The sequence below is a fragment of the Cricetulus griseus genome (genome assembly GCF_003668045.3).
Source record: "Cricetulus griseus strain 17A/GY chromosome 1 unlocalized genomic scaffold, alternate assembly CriGri-PICRH-1.0 chr1_1, whole genome shotgun sequence".
Classification (NCBI taxonomy): Eukaryota; Metazoa; Chordata; class Mammalia; order Rodentia; family Cricetidae; genus Cricetulus; species Cricetulus griseus.
In genome coordinates, this window is record NW_023276807.1 from 75,318,681 (window position 1) to 75,335,943 (window position 17,263).

At 43.2% G+C, this 17,263-nt stretch overlaps 1 protein-coding gene and 1 non-coding gene across 2 annotated transcripts in view; one reads left to right on the forward strand and one right to left on the reverse strand.

The window, feature by feature from the left end:
• Nucleotides 1–13,544, reverse strand: part of Marf1 (meiosis regulator and mRNA stability factor 1) — a 43,929-nt gene extending 30,385 nt beyond the window's left edge. Inside the window, exons 1-7 of the mRNA XM_027387915.2 lie at nt 13,410–13,544; nt 8,519–8,720; nt 6,487–7,173; nt 5,572–5,743; nt 3,893–4,119; nt 1,725–1,842; nt 913–1,085 (exon numbers count right to left, since the gene is read on the reverse strand). Coding sequence (XP_027243716.1) covers nt 913–1,085; nt 1,725–1,842; nt 3,893–4,119; nt 5,572–5,743; nt 6,487–7,173; nt 8,519–8,659 — 1,518 coding nt within the window. The 5' untranslated portion in view covers nt 8,660–8,720; nt 13,410–13,544. The remainder of the gene's footprint in view (nt 1–912; nt 1,086–1,724; nt 1,843–3,892; nt 4,120–5,571; nt 5,744–6,486; nt 7,174–8,518; nt 8,721–13,409) is intronic.
• A 322-nt stretch (nt 13,545–13,866) lies between these two features.
• Nucleotides 13,867–13,937, forward strand: Mir484 (microRNA mir-484). The gene has a single exon (NR_105243.1). It is a non-coding gene; the product is annotated as a microRNA mir-484 (primary transcript).
• The last annotated feature ends 3,326 nt before the right edge of the window (nt 13,938–17,263 follow it).

The following is a 17,263-nucleotide window of genomic DNA, read 5'->3' on the forward strand; positions in this document are numbered from 1 at the left end:
CATGAGGAGCTAAATGCGATCTTTCTCCTTTCTCCTTTCTCCTTGTTTTTGATAGGGTCTCACTCATGCAGCCCTGGCTGGGCAGGAGCTATATAGCCCAGATTGGCCTGGAACTTTTGATATCTCTGCTAACTTCTAAATGCTAAAATTACAGACATATATCATAAGTACTGAGTTAGACAGGGTAGTTTATAAAATATACTTGCAACTGTGAAGTTATTAAATTGTATATTAAAATACATTTAATGTATGGAAATGTCATGCTCCTAGAACACCCATACTGGAGGTCCTTTCCACCGTTAGAATTTCTTTTGGAGTTACACATGTGTTTCGGAGTTAAACAGTGTACACTTGGCTCAGCACTGTGGCAATCATCCTTATGCCACATCAAGTCTAACAGAAATGCTGCGCCTGTGTGTATGGCCTACAACATCCAATGGTACCCACGCATGACAGGAAACACACTGAAAAGCACAACCTCTGCGGCCTGCTGAAGTTTGGGAAGAAATCACCGGAAAGATGCACAGTTGTTCTAATTATCTGTAGCCAGACACACAAGTGCATGTGAGTTCTTACCATGTTCTCTACCCATAATACCTGAGAGCAAAACAACATATAACTCTTCTTCCACTATAACTCTTCTTCCACTGTTTCATCAATTTGATATAAAGTAGCTTTAGCCTTGGGGATAAAGCCACAAGTTGGTTCTTTAGGCAAGTATGAAAAGCATTAAAAGAAAACTCATCCCTATCTATTCCAGACAAGATTCTGAGGTTTGAAGGTTTATTTAAAACTCTAACCAATCTCTTATAAAGAATGTCACCCCAGACCTAGAGACCCTTGCTGAAGGCTGCCTCTCAGCCTCTGAAATCTACCACTAGAAACCAGCAAAGGCAACACAAACCCACTCACAGGGATCTTCAGTGGTAACCTGGGGGGTAAATCAGAAATGAACTCTTCAAATCTGATTAGCTCATTAGCATGGTGCAGCAAGGCTTCAGAGGCTTGGTTCTTATGCACCAAAATGATGTGGAAACCGTGCCTGTGCCTCAGGTCGCTGAGCTCCAGTGCAAAGTTGACGTCGGCTGAAAGAAAAGACAAGTCATTAGATACATTCAAGACAAAGCCCTGGATAGCTAAGGATATGACCAAGAAGACAGGCAGGCCTGGCTCAGGCTCAGTCACTCTCCTCTTTGTGAACAGGAACACATCTTCTAGTGAAGAATTAACATGACAGGGCAATCATACCACACACCCAAGCCATAGCTTCCTTTTAATATTAACAAGGAGCAGCTCTCAACACACTGGGGAGACGCAAATCTGAAAATTATTCATCTTTCTTTTTTTTTAAGTTATAATATTGAGGGAGAAGAACCCCCCCCAAAAAAAAAAAACATTTTCTTGAATAAACTGGCCCTACAATATCTCAGAGAACATTAAGAGTCATACTTTTTTTTTTTTTCTTAAATTTTTCAGACAAATGCTCACTATGTAGCCCAGGCTGGCCATGCACTCATGATCCTCCTGCCTTAGCCTCCTACATGCTGGGATTAGAGGGGTGAGCCACCTCGGTAGACTCAGCTGTTTTCCTAAACAGTTGTCAACAATCATTAGTGCATGCCCTGTATTCACCTCTCTGTGCTCTGTGGTTCTCTGGCTTGCACGTTTCTGGTAGTTCCCATGCAGTGATTGTGGCTGAAATTATCAGGTGTTTTGACACTTACTTGACACAAGAACCACGGTAGCTGGAGCAGTGTGCGTATTTGCGAACCTTCGAAGGCTCTGACGGAGTTTATCATCGGCAGCATTCTTTGCAGTAGCGTTTATGTGAGCAACGGTTACCTGTGATCATTCATCAAAACGGTCATTGAGTAAGAGCTGGGCTTAGAAAACTGCCGTACACTTGGTTCAGATTTTTTTTTTTTTAAACAAGGTCTCATTTTGTAGCCTAGGCTAGCCTTAAATTATTGATCCTTCTGCCTCAGCCTCCAGAATTCTGAGATTATAGAAGTGCACCACAACACCTGGCCCCTAGTGGATAACACACATAAGGAAAAAAAAGCTCTTCAATTATTGTTGGGAATGGGGAGGTTCCAACTGGAACTCAATAATTTCAGAACTGGTTTTCCATGTAAAACGTGGGGAAATTATTATCTTGTCTCACTTCTAATTGCTTTTGAACTTCTTTTATCCCCCTTTAACAAAGAGAGAAAAGGAAGTCAAATTCCAAGTCATCAAGCTTTCCATGATACATTCTGTCCACAACCTGCATGTAGTGTGGTTAAGGCAGTGTGAAGTTCATTTTATCACCCATCTATGTCATCCACTGTCTTCACAAAGCTGTCTCCAAAGCTCAACCACATGTAATTTTCATTTGGATTTGACTCTGTGTGTGTGTGTGTGTGTGTGTGTGTGTGTGTGTGTGTGTGTGTGTGTTAGAATATATAATATGTATTTGTATGTTACATATACACATATAATTCTAAACAGAAATATGGAATGCCAGTGGCATTATTTTTCCAAGAGTCAAAACATTTAGATTCTATCTTTGGCTTTATAACAGACTTTGAGACCAGACAGTCTTGATTTAAATTTTGATTTGGAACACTGTGAATGGTGCACGCCTTTAATCTCAGCCCTCAGAAGACAGAGATAAGTAGATCTCTGTGAACTCAAGGCTAGCCTCATCTAAATACCAAGTTCTAGGCCAGCCAGGGCTATCTGGTGGAACTCTGCCTCTAAGTAAATAAATAGTTAATTATTCCAGGCCTTTCATTTATTGGCAATACAACCGTAAGAAAGTGGTCTCTCTTCTTAGAGCCTCAATTTCATCTGAAAACTGTAAATACTACATCCATTCTATATGCCTGGCTCAGAGAGCAGAGATGAAACTAAAGCAGACAGTACACACAGCCACTACAGTGCACAGCACCAAGGTACAAGCAACTGAAAGATCAAATGTTTAAATTTAAACAATCTAGAAAAAACTTAGTCAGGCTTTCTCTCATTACAAAAGCAGCATAAAAACAATGACATCACTAATCCAATCTGGAACTGGAATTTTAAACAAAACACCCCAAGTAATCAAGCTGGCTATGTTGGCACACGCATTTAATCCTAGCACTGTAAGTTCAAGGCCAGCCTGGTCTACAGGCCAGCCAGGGCTACACAGAGAAACCCTGTCTTGAAGAAAGAAAAAGAAATTTTTTTTTTTAATGTCCATGGGTGCTTTGCCTGCATGTATGTCTCTATACCACATATGTGCCTGGTGCCTGCCTGTACGTCTACATGCCACGTATGTGCTTGGTGCCTGCCTGCATGTGTGTCTATATACCACATATGTGCCTGGCGCCTGCCTGCATGTGTGTCTATATACCACATATGTGCCTGGTGCCTGCCTGCATGTGTGTCTGTATACCACATATGTGCCTGGAGCCTGCCTGCATATATGTGTGTATACCACATATGTGCCTGGCGCCTACCTGCATACATGTGTGTATACCACATACATGCCTGGCACCTGCAGAGATCAGAAGAGGTTGTCAGATGCCTGGAACTGGACTTATAGATGATTGTGAGCCACCATGTGGGTTCTGAGAACTGAACTCCAGTTCTCTGGAAGAGCAGCCACTGTTCCAGCCCTCAGCAGATTACAACTTTTTTTTGTTTTTTTTTTAAGATTTATTTATTTATGTACATGAGTGTTCTGTCTGCATGTATACCTGCATCCAGAGAGGGCACCAGATCTCATTACAGATGGTTGTGAGCAGCCATGTGGTTGCTGGGAATTGAACTCAAGACCTCTGGAAGAGCAGTCAGTGCTCTTAATCTCTGAGCCATCACTCCAAAGAGTATGATACTTAACAAAAATAAATAAATAAAATTGTTTTACCTGGCAATTATTTAGCTCTTGAATAACTTCCTTGTTTTCTTTACTGATGTCACACACACAGATAAACTCTGCTTCTCTGTGTCCTCTAAAAAACTTCTCACGGATTCTCTGTACAACAGTTGTTGCTGACCGGCCAGAGGGAACTGAGCAATTTTCAATATCCCAGAAAACACCAATGGGGGGAAGTATCTCCAGCACTTGTCCAGTGACTGCAACTTCTGGTGACCCTTAAGAAATATTAATACTTCCAGTTACACACAATGAAAAAGAAAACAATGAGCTAAAATACAATCGGTAACTACCCAACATTCTAATAGCAGAAACACCAAGTCATTGCTTGCCATTAAGTTTAAGGATAACAACTTTAGTGGCCAGCCCGAGAAGCAACCACAATATCCCAGTGACAAACAGAGATTGCTCCTACTTTTTTTTTTCCTCCACAACAGGGTTTCTTTGTGTAGCCTTGGCTGTCCTGGAACTTGCTTGGTAGATAAAGCTGGCCTCAAACTCAGAGGTCAGCCATTGCCTCCCAAGTGCTAGAATTCAAGGTGTGTGCCACCACCACTGGCTACTCCTTTCAATAATAACAAACTTACAAATCAGTAGTGCCAACAACTCTATGTTAGCAGTGTGACTTCACCCCCTGCTGATCCATGATGGTTCTGCAATGACAGGCAGAAAACTGAGTGGATAGTGAGGCCCCTGGACCAGTTTCCACCTCAGTGCAGTGCTGCCTGCTGGGTATGGAAGAGCACTGACGAGACCACCAAAGTGAAACTAGCACTGATTCTCACTGTAAACTACTCTCATACATTATTAACATTTGTTTTAGCCTTTCAGAGATGTTTTTAGATGATAAAATATCACAGTAACTATTTTTAGGAAAATAATTTTGATTTCAAACTCTAAGGTTTCAAATATTATTAACAGTCAGCCACTACTAAATTTTTCTAAATACTAAATATGTCTAGGGAATATTAAGAACCTAAGCTGAGTTCAAGCACAGTGATGAATGCCTTGAATCCCAGCACTCAGTAGGTAGAAGCAGGTGAACCTCTGTGAGTTCAGCGCAAGGATGGTCTGTCTACACAAAGGGTTCCAGGACAACCAGGGCTACATAGAAAGACTATCTCAAAAACAGTATACTAAACATACAATCTAAGTAGCCCAAGTCTCCTACAGCATTTAACTCTCTCCAATACACTGCCCATCTTCCTATATAGATTCTGGTCTCAAACAGTCTCAGCTCAACATAAAAGCCTATAGTCAAAGTTTTTGCCAAATGAGGGAAAAAGACTCACATATACTTCAAAATGCAAATGCAGCCTTAGAATCACAAGGAAATTTTTATAGGCAATTAAATACAGCATTTGTGTCAGATATTGAAAACAACTCAAATGGAGGCTGTACAGATGGCTCAGTGCTGAGTCAAGAACACTGGCTGCTCTTGCAGAGGACAAAGGTTTAGTTCCCAGCATCCACATAGTGGCTGACAACCTTCAGTAACTCCAGTTCCAGGGAATCCAGTGCCCTCTTCTGGCCTCCACAAGCACCAGACACACACAAGTACATTTGCATACATGCATACAAAACATTCGAACACATTAAGTAAAAATAAATAAATCTTTAAAAAAAAAAGACAACTTCAATGCACTTTTTTGTGCTACACCAGTATTTACCAAATTTTGAAGCAGCTTTGCTTAGACTGGTTGTCAACAATGAGGTCTCCTTCTCCATCCCTTTTGTTCCACAGCCATTACACAGAGGGATAGCTTGAGGTGTAGGCTGAGTACTTGGAGGTGGTATATTTGGCCAGATTTTAGCAGCATCAATTATACTATTTCTTGCTGGCTGTTTTAACATGTATTTTAAAGGAAGAAGTTTTAGACATATCAATAAAGAACTTACATTCATATACAACTGAAAACATCATTCTAAGCTTTTCACCTTCCTACCTGATGACCTCTGATAAACTTTATTTTCAAATAATCTTTATCAAAACTACCAGCTACCAATCCACAGTGTCATGTCAAGAAGCAATCTGAAATGATCAGGGACCTGTTCAAATACTCAGTCCTTTCCAACATGGGGCAGTATCTGTTATGAAGGAGATCTTACATGTACCTCCCATAAATGGCAGAAAAACCTTCCTTTGAACACTAGTGTGAATGGGGCCAAGTTTCACATTCCTTGTACTACAAAAAGACAATGTATACTTACCTTCCTGCCATGAAAGGACCAATGTGTAAGCCAAATTTAAGTTATAAGAACTCGACCAACCCCATTCTGGAGAAAGTTGAAACAGAGCATGGGTTCTACAAACTAACCTGTCCTGTAGGACACAGCTTTCTTGTGACCAGAGGCCCTAAGGCACAAGCTACACACCTAACTCCACTGTGCTTTTCTGGATGGTCTCCCATTTCACACTGTGCATCTTTCAGTATCAGACAAAGCTATGCTAACAGAGTGTGATCTACACCATGAAGAATCTTCAACACCATGCACAGTAAAGGCATGGCAAGGTAAAGCTGTTTCTAAATAGAACCTAAAACCTCATTAATCTGCCCCCAAAATAAAGAATAAAAGATACATACCTTGTTTAGACAGTCTTCACAGTAAAGTGAGCCCTTTAAACAAACCGAGGGTGCCACATTTAGGTGAAGAGAGTTGGTGCACAAGTGAGGTGTAAGCTCTGACTGGGAAAGGCGATCTTCCAGACGCCCTCGAGCCCCACTTGGGAAATCAGAACAGGGGAAATAGCCAGCAGAGGTGCAGCCCTGGAGAGTCGGGAACTGGTGCAGCTTGTGCATGTTACTGTGGCATGACTGGAAATGGAGCTTCCCACAACATGGTAGGTGCTTGCAGGAAGGTAGGTTACTCTCTACACACGTGCTAGGGAGGCCACTCGCAAGGCCCACCAAGCTGTTTCTAGCAGAGGCATTCTGCAGTGAGGACACAGACTGGAAAGCAAACCCTGACCCTACTTGACATGTGACAGTCCTGGTGCTTGGTGAGTCTAAGAGTGAGCCTGCGTGAATCAAGCTCCCAGAACCTCCACTACTGCCACCACCACCATCAAAACGCATGGGCGAAGTGGAGGGTTCATTAGGGCAATGAACGCAGCAGCTTACTTTGGGAACAGCTGAGAGCTGTACTTTTGGTTGCTGAAGAGAATGAATATCGGGAAGTGGGACTGCTGGGAAAAGTTTAGAGCCAACATGAAGAGGAGATGGTATATCCTTTAACTCCACAGCAGCTTTCTTGTTCTCCATGTACTCTTTCTGAGGAGAGATCAGAGAACCGTCAGTTTCTGGAGATCACTGTGTTTTGTTCTCTCATACACTACTGTGCTAAAAAATGGAAAACAATGTTCAACTCTTTACATCACTCATCCATAACTGAACAAATTTAACAGCATCCAGCTTAGATCAGGGACAATTTTCAGAGAGGTCTACAGGAAGGCAACACAGAAACATGCAACTAAAATTAATGCTGTTTGTCAGAATCTTAAGACAGTTAGGCAGGGGGTTGTGTTTACAATGTCAGCAGGCCATGTTAAACACCTATACCTTGGGGACTATACATAACTTCCCTTTGCTTCAAAGAAAACTAGGGATATGCAAACAATAATTTCACAGCATCCAAGGAAGGTGGCTTTTTATAAGCAAGTAGCTTCCTTTTTTTTATTCAAGTAGGTGGTGAGTAAAGGGTTTTAGTGGGGCTCTCCTTAAAGGAGGAGAGTGATCTTCCAAACACTATGAATGAGACCAGCCATCTGCTCAAAGTGGCCCAGCTGTGCTGCTGATAGCACTGGGGAAACACCAAAGCCTTAATGCAGCTTTTATACTGTGGCCAGTACAAAGACACAGTGATTAGAACTATCTATTCTCAGTTCAAAACCCAGCACCACCAAAAAGGAAAAAGAAAGAATATACTTAATAGGCACAAGAAATCCTGAACAAAAAGATATTGTCAATCTTTTCTAATTTACAAAACTTAAAACTAAGAGAGTGAGCCAGGGACAGTGGTCACACCTGTCTGTAACCCTGAACTTGGGGGGGGGGGGGGCAAGGCAAAAGGATTATAAATTCAAAACCAGCCTGGACTATATATGAAAAACTTATCTCCAAAGCCACTTTAAGAAAGCTATAGTTAGCCGGGCTTAGCCGGGCGTTGGTGGCACATGCCTTTAATCCCAGCACTCAGGAGGCAGAGGCAGGCGGATCTCTGTGAATTCAAGGCCAGCCTGGTCTACAGAGCGAGCTTCAGGACAGCTTCCAAAGTCACAGAGAAACCCTGTCTCGAAAAACCAAAAAAAAAAAAAAGAAAGAAAGAAAAGAAAGAAAGCTATAATTATAGTTAAATACAATTTTAGACTTTTCACTGATTTTTACTATGCAAGCCTTGGAATTTGGGGCTTTAGTAAGAAAACAACCCCCCCCCCCATTTTAAATGCTTAAAACCTGTTACTCAGAGTGGAACACAGAGTTGAGCAAGCGTGTTTGTTTCTCGTTGAGTGAGATATCATAACAATGTGCAGGGGGTGATATGGGTAGGAGAGAGACTGTCTGAGGCCGAGTGTACACATCATCTATTCACAGCATCCTATGTTTTGCATATAGTTACCGTTTGGGGACTAAGAGGCAATGTCTGCTCAGGACGAGAAAAGCAACCAGAGAATTTCCACAGCCACAGCTTAGCATCATTATCTTGGTGAAGCCATTTAAGTGTTCTGCTGCAAGGGTTCTCAGTCCTGTTCCCTTCCATCACATAGCCAGACAATGTGGTTCAACATTCTTTCATCTTTCTTTTCTCTCATTCTTCCACCCTGTTAAAAATGAGTTGTCTTAGTTAGGGTTTCTAACTAAAACACCATGACCAAAAAGCAAGTTGGGGAGGAAGGGATTTATTAGGCTTACACTTCAGCATTGTTGTTCACCACTGAAGGAAGTCAGGACAGGAACTTAAACAGGGCAGGATCCTAAAGGCAGGAGCTGATGCAGAGGCCATGAAGGGGAGCCGCTTACAGGCTTGCTTCCCATGGCTTACTCAGCTCACCATCTTATAGAATCCAGGACCAGTATCCCAGGGATGGCACGACCCACCATGGGCTGGGCCCTTCCCCATTAATCATTAAATGACTAGCACAGAGTCATTTCCTCAGCTGAGGCCCCTTCCTCTGATGTCTTTGGCTAGTGCCAAGTTGACACAAAACCAGGCAGAACACAAGTCAATGTCTATGTTACTTTTTTACACAAGTATCCATTTTATAATATTCAAATGAGACCACAGCTGTATTCATGGTGCAATGGCTCTCCCAGTCAGACCTTAAAGATCAAAGGCAGCAAGGATATCACAGCTCACTACAGGCTACTAAAATTTGGTAAACCTGGTTGGTTCTAACTATTCAAATTTGACTTAGGAAAAAATTGTGATTTGAGGCTGGGAGATGATTGAGAAAAGCATTTGCTACATAAGGATGAGGATCTGAATTCAGATCCCACTTTTATAAAAGACAGGCATGCAACTCCAGCACTGCAGAAGCAGAGAGAGGCAGATCCCTAGAGTTCAATGGCTATCCTGACCAGCAAAAATCAGTCAACTCCAGATTCAATGAGACTACCTCAAACAATAAGATAGAAGGGCCAGTGACAGGACTCAGAAAAGGTGATTGCCTCCAAGCCTGACAATCTTAGTTCCATTCCAACATATAAGAGAGAGAGGCCGCGCATTGGTGGTGCACCCCTTTAATCCTAGCACTCGGGAGGCAGAGACAGGAGGATCTCTGTTGAGTTCAAGGCCAGCCTGGTTTCCAGAATGCCAGGATAGGGTCCAAAGCGCTACACAGAGAAACCCTGTCTCAAAAAAACCAAAAAAGAAAAAAAGAAAAAAAAAAGGGGGACAAGTTAAATGACCTCTGAGGATGTTGAATTCTATTCCACCAGAGAAACCATCCTATCAATTTCTTGGTTTGTTTATAATGAAAGTGCAATGTAACAGACTGGCTCACCAAACATCCAACAATTACGAAAGTCACAACTCACCGATGTACTTTGCCCCAACATGACTACATCAAAGGCAAAGCTAATGTACACTCATGGGCAGGGAGGAAGCCAGTAATGGGGAGAACAACAAAACATTACTTGTAAGTCCTCACCACAACAGCCCAACAGTGACCATTTTCAGTGATTATCAGAGATTTCATCTGTGCATGTAGAAAATAATTTCTTTCAGCTGTATCAGCTTCTAAGAGATTTTATGTCTCCATGACAAGGTGAGGGGAGAATGGTTCAACATATATGTCAAGTATGGGTGGACTGATCACATAAAGAAATCAACTAGGGTATGCCAGCCAAAGCCAGCTTGTTGCCTGTATGCATATGTATGTTTGGGTATGTCTACCTAAGTGTTTCTTGGACAGGATCTGATTCTGTAATCCTGAAGGCTGGCCTCAAACTTTTAACAATCTTCCTACCTCACCTTCCCAAATGCTGAGATTACAGGTATAAGCTATGACACAGCTATATTTAAATGGCCTATGAACTAAGAATATATTTTGCATATTTTAAATTCCTGAGAAAGTGTTCTTAAACATGAAATTCAAACTTTATTATCTATAAAAATTTCACTGGGACACAGCTATACTCCTCCATTTAAATATTATCTATAGCTGAGTTGAGCTATAATTGAGACGAGTATTTTGCCACATATTTAGCCAGTATGCTGAAACTATAAAACTTAAGTTTCTGTCTGTAGGCAGGGGTTTGTATGCCGTTTAGTGGTATATGGAAGGTTCTGGGTTCAATCATAGAAAGAGGGGGGAGGGACAAAAGGGGGAAAAGCAGGAAGAAAGAAAAAAGTTTGTTCCCTTGTCTGTACACTATCTCTATCTGCCATAGCATTATAGAAAGAATTAAAGAATGCACACACTGTCCATTTCCAACACTGTATCTTGTGCTCTGCCCAAGGTCTTTTCCATGGTAATCACAAAGTAATTATTTGTTGAATGAAGGAATTAACAAAATTAACCTAGTAAGCAGTTGAAAATAATTTGGAGACAAAGTTATCTACTATCATTGTTTGAATTACATGTTTTTCAGCTGACCTGACCAAGTGAGAGCAGACAGACCCCAGTCGTAAAGCTGGGGAACCAGCATTGGATTGAACCAAGCCCTCTGAATGTGGGTGCCAGTTAGGAGGCCTGGGCAGTCTATGGGACCTCTAATAATGGAACCAGTATTTATCTCTGCTGCACAAATGGACTTTGGGAGCCCATTCCCCATGGAGGGATGCTCTCTCAGCCTAGATACACTGAGGAGGGTCTAGGCTCTGCTACAAATAATGTGACAAATTTTTATGATCTCCCATGAAAGGCCTCAGCCTTCCTGGGGAGTGGATGGAGGGTGGGATAGGGGATCGGTGGGGAGCATGGGAGGATGGAAGGGAGAGGGAACTGGGATTGATATGTAAAGTAAGATTGTTTCTAAATTAAATAAAATTTTAAAAAATTAGATGGTCGGTGGTGGTGCACACCTTTAGTCCCAGCACTCGAGAGGCAGAGGCAGGCGGATCTCTGTGAGTTCGAGACCAGCCTGGTCTACAAGAGCTAGTTCCAGGACAGCCTCCAAAGCCACAGAGAAACCCTGACTCAAAAAAAAAAAAAAACAAAAAAAAAAAAAAAAAAAAAAAAAAAAAAAAACAAAAACCACACACACACAAAAAAAAGATTGCTCAAAGAACCAATTGCCTGTAATTCCAACAGTCAGGAGGCAGACAGGAGGGTATCTGCAAGCAGAAGAGCAGCCTAGGCTATATAGCAAGTTCTAGGCAGTCATGCTTACACAATGAGACTTTGCTTAAAAAAAAAAAAACTAAAATCAATATACATAGGTATAGGTGTTGGTGCACACGAGAAATGTTACTCTGTGCTATGAATGCCTGTCCTTAGTTTGGCTTATTTCTAGCCAGCTTTTCTTAAATTTTTCAGGCTACCATTTGCTTCTGGGCTTTTACCTTCCCCTATTTCTGTATATCTTTCTTTCCTTCTTACTCTATGGTTTGCTCTGTAGTTGGGTGGCTGGCCCCTGGAGTTCTCCCCTCCTCCTTTTGCTCCTCAAGCCTCTCCCAGATTTCTCCTCCTGTTTATTCTCTCTGCCTGACAGCCCCACCTGTCCTTTCTCCAGACTTTTATTGGCCATCCAGCTCTTCATCAGACCAATCAGGTGTTTTAGGCAGGCAAAGTAACACAGCTTCACAGAGTTAAACAAATGCACCATAAAGGAATGCAACACATCTTTGCATCATTAAACAAATGTACCACATCTTCAACTAATATTCCACAACATACAGGGACATATATAGATTACTCAGTACAAATAAATAAAAGGAAAAACATTAGTGACCCGCACCCTAAAATCTTCCCATATATTATTAGAAATTCCATTAGGCATCTGAGCTAGCCAGAGGAAGTTCTGATGTTGAGAGTCTTCCCTTCTGCCACTGTCTTTTTCTTTGAGCAACTTAGACACTGGATGATAATGCAGCCTGTGACACCGCATGCATGCATGTTGGTCCCCAAGGCCACCTTCCTATTGGTGTAGCTATGGGCACTCATCTTTTTTAACCTAAGGCCTATCTCCTGTGAGTCTGGCAATCAACAAAACCCCCTTACTTACAGAGTTATCTCTGGTTTGGTGACAAGAGATACTGAAGATGAATTACTTCTCAAATGGCCTCCCCCTGCTACAAACTCCCATACTGTGCAATTCCATTTTACAGTCTGTATATTTGTTTGTTTTCTACCTTTGACTTAAAATGACATATTTATTTGATGTTGTTCTTTTTCTCCCCAACTAGAATATAAACTCCACGACCGTATTGACTGTATTTTCTTATTCACTGCTGTAGCCCCTGAACCTAGGACTCCACCACTGCACCTTGCAAATGTCACTCACTAAATGTGAAGGAAGATCATTTAGCTGACCCTTTCCCTGTATGCAAAACAGGAAGATCCCGGAAGGTCCAAAAGATACTATTACAACTAGAAAGCTCTTGGTTACACCAAAAAGGTGCTTGGCAAACTCTTAAAGGCCAACACGTCTGTGCTAGAATTAATGGGGGGAGTGGCTGAAACTGAAACTGCATCCAAAGAGGCTGCTGAGACCGACCGCTCAGGAGGGCTGCAGAAACACAAAAACAAGCTAAGGGATGCAACTCCACCACTGTTCCTTTTCTCATCTTCCTAACTTTGCACACCCTGCGAAGGTTGCTGCTGTCACCTAAAGGGCCCGGAGCGAGCAGGGAGGCAGACAGACAGACACCGGCGGGGAGCCAAATGCCCCGGAAGACCCTGGGCTGGCAAGGGAGACCGATTTCTTTTCCCGCGGTCCCTTTGGCAGTCCCGGACCCCAGCAGCATCAGTCTGGGGGCAAGGGCGCTGTTCTGGGCCAGCTGCGCTGCTGGCCGAGCACCCCGAGCGCCCGAGCGGAGCCCCGGCAATGACAGATAGATGACTCACCTCAGCTGCCAGCTCCTTCCCGGCTCACATTCCGACCCCGCCGCCTTCCCCCCCGCCCCCCAGGCCCTTTGTTTTGATTCCCGACTCCTCAGCTCCCGCCGCCGCCGCCAAGCGCACCCTCCACTTCCGCTTCCGTGCTGCCCCTCCCCTGTCGCAAAACCAACTCGCTTCTCTACTACTAGCCCCGCCCCTTTCTCCGTTCCTCCGCCACTCACCTCTTCCTCCATATTAGCACGCCCTTCCTCGGCACCGCCCCCATAGCCACGCCCCGTCCCCGCCCATCCCTACCCAGTCTCCGCCTAGCCTCGCCCATTACCCCCGCCCGCTCTTCCCATCCCCGGCCTAGCTCCACCCCTTCCCTCGTCTGGCCCAGTCTTTTCTTCCGCCCCGCCCTCGCCTTGACGGCTTCTGCGCGCGGAGCACGATGGGAACTGGGGGGGGCGGGGCCTCGCGGCCCTGCAGCCTCGTCAGGCTCAGTCCCCTCCCGATAAACCTCTAAATAGGGTGTTTCCCCGGGGGTGGCCTCCGTTTTTTAGCACCAACACCCAGTTTAGGGGTCCTCCCCACTGGCTTGATGATGCCAGGTCGAATGGAGCTTCCAGGCGGAGAACTGGGGAGCTTGTATGATGGAGGCGAGGAGAAGCCTGCCAAATGGGGTTTGCTAGGGTGCAGCTCTTAAGTTCTTTGGAGGGAAGACGAGAGAGACAAGATTTCTGTGACACAAAGCGTGGTGGTGGCCTTTTAGCTTCCTTACTCCTGTTTTATTCTTACAAATTGTGTGTCCTGCCCAGCACATCTTTTAGTGCAACCTAGTGGCGAGTGGAGAAAGAACAATAAAACCTGCCAAATGAGTTCTGGCAAGGTCCTGCCTGCGGAGTAACATACATGCAAAAAGACTGCTGAATATGGTCACCAACAAAGAGTACGTGATGATCTAACCGGTTTTGCTTTTCTTTTTTGGAGATAGCATCTCACTTGCATAGCCCCGGTTGGCCTGGGACTTGCCGTATAGAACAAGCTGGCCTCGATCTCGGATTCCTTTGCCTTCTCTGTGCTAGGATTAAAGTAGTTTGTTTGTCTTGTCTGGCAAACTTTTCATTTAAGTAAATCCGGTGCTTTGTTTCAAATGAATACTTTTCAAGGTGACAGGTTGAGAAGGAAAAAGAAGATGTTAAAGTTATAAAAAAAAAAAACAGCAAAAACAAATAGTGAGGTGCCACGTGGATGCTAGAAATTGAACTAGGGTCACTCTGGAAGAACACTCAGAGAACTTAACCGCGGAGCCATCTCTCCAGCCCCAATACTTTGTGTTTTAAATGAATAAACCATGCACTTGCCCCCCTCCCCAGTTGAGTCTCGAAGTCTTCACTTTTACTTGACCTAAACAAAAGTTGGGGCTTTTTGTTATTACTGTTTGTTTTTCGAGGCAGGGTTTCTCTGTGTATCACTGTCTGTTCTGGAACTCAATCTGTAGAATAGGATGGCCCCAGACTCAAAGATCCGCCACCAAGTCTGGTTTAACTAAGAGTTTTCAGGACTCAGAGGGGAAAATTTCTGAAATCACCAACTGTTTACTGTTTCCTGTTGCAAATTAAGTTTTAAAAACATTATCTAAATGTAGGCATTAAAATAACTAGCCAAGTAGTTATTTTAAATAGTTTCTACTTAAAAGTGTGCCAGGAAGCCAGCCAGGTGTGGTGGCCCACACCTTTAATCCAGCACTCTGGAGGCAGAGGCAGGAGGATCTCTGTGAGTTGGAGACCAACCTGATCTACAAAGCTAGTTCCAGGACAGCCAGGGCAGTTACACAGAGAAACCTGTCTTGAAAAATCATCTGTGTGTGTGTGTGTGTGTGTGTGTGTGTGTGTGTGTGTGTGTGTGTGTGTAAACAAATGAGCTTTGCTAACTAATTAGGAAGCAGAATGGCAAAAACATTTTTTTCCCTGAGTTTCCAGTTATGTGGTGCTTTCATTGCCCTACTTGCATCAAGTGGATGAAGACAGCTAAGCAGCTATCCCTGTAAACCTGGATCAGGAGGGCCAGTTCAAAACGTAGTTGAAGAGTCCTTTGTGTTTCTATTGAGTGATCTGGAAGACACACCTGAGGTGTTTGTTATTGCTAAGAACACTTCTGTATCTGTGTGTAGGCAGAATTTTCCAACGGAGAATTGGAATTGAAAAAGATTCTAGTTTCTGTTTGTTTGTTTTTTCAAAGTCTCAAACAAGTATGGTACTCTTTGTAGGTGTTTCTTTTACTTCCATTTTAGTTTAGCTATTATACTGACAATATTAGCTAAAAATATAAAAAGGGGGGGAGTACTTGTGATGTTTAATTGCCATTTAAACAAGTTTTAGCCACAAAACATAAAAGAGGAAAGACATTTTCCTTTGACTTTGCTTGCCATTTATTTCTAGCCAAGAGGTAGGCTAGGGTCAACAGGTATTAAATAAAAGCTTAAGAAAATGAGAATCATGAGTACTTTTAAAAACAATTTCCTGATGATGGGGGTGGTGGCATTCCATTCTGAGTGTCCAAATGGCTTAGAGTAGTCTATTGAGTCCAGTCTGGGGCATCTGACACCTTTTCTAGCTTCCCAGGGCACTGCACACACATACTACATGAGAGAGACCACTACTCCATGCATAGCCAGGGTTTTCTCCAGGACTGGGGATTGGACACAAACCACACCATACCTCTTTTCACAGAGCGAGCCTTTACTAATTGGTAAGAAAAGTTAAAATGGCTTTCTGACTCAGAAAAACAGCAGCAAATGACCTTGCAGGTGTGATTTTTAAGAGAAAAAGGGAAGTTTGTGTTAGAATGGGCTAGGATGCAGTGGTAGATTTTGATTGGGCATGTTAATTGGGTGAACCACAGGGGCCTTTTGGTTGCTGGACTTTAATACTTTGATAGTTGGACCTTGATAGTCCACCTCAGGAGGAGGAGGTGGCCAAAAAGGGAATAGCCCTTGGTGGCTAGCTTTAGAGATACAATCTAATAGATTTTTAGCAAGGCAAAGGGAGTTGAGAATGGCAAGGCCTGCCAGAGCCACATGCTCCAGTGGGCTAGTGTCCCTTCAGTACACAGACATACATGCAGGCAAACACCCATACATCATACATAAATACGTTTTTAAAAACCAAACAAAATGTGGGCCAAGGAGAGGATAGATGAATGAGTGGAAGTACAATTTAATCTTTCTAAAAGAATGTTTCCAGGGCTGGGGCCATGGCTCAAGGGTAAACCGGTGGATGTGCAAGCTTGACAGCCTGAGTTCAGATCTCCAAAGCCCACGTGAAAACCCAGAAGCAGCACATTTGTTTAATCTTAGCTCACCTACCAGGTGATGGGAGGTAAAGACAGAGGGATGGCCTGATATCTTAGACTGGTGTTATGCCCAGATCACAGAACCCCAAAAAGAGCACTGCAAAGGAGACAACTCACCGAATGCAAGTACAAAGGTTTCTTTATTAAATCAAGCTGCAGCAAGGACACCAGTTGTTCAGGGACAAGCAGAGTGTCACTTTTTTGGCTGAAGGGGTTTTTAAAGGGGAAAGTTCAAAAGACTGGATGTCTTGAGATTACAAAGTTTTTATGGTTACATAGGATAAAACAATAATTGCATGTTTAGGCACAATGCAATTAAGCAGGAAACTCTTAGGAAATAAGTTTGTTAATTATCTCCTAGGCAGGGACTTTTACAACTATGAATTGACAACTATCTGATCTTCTTTAGGAGAGAGAAATGTTGACACAGCTGGGGAGAGGGGGTGTTATCTGTTCCCAGGCCTCTGTACCCAGTTCTTTGTTTAGCCTTTTACATTGGGCTGTCTTTTTGGGAACTCAGAGAGACT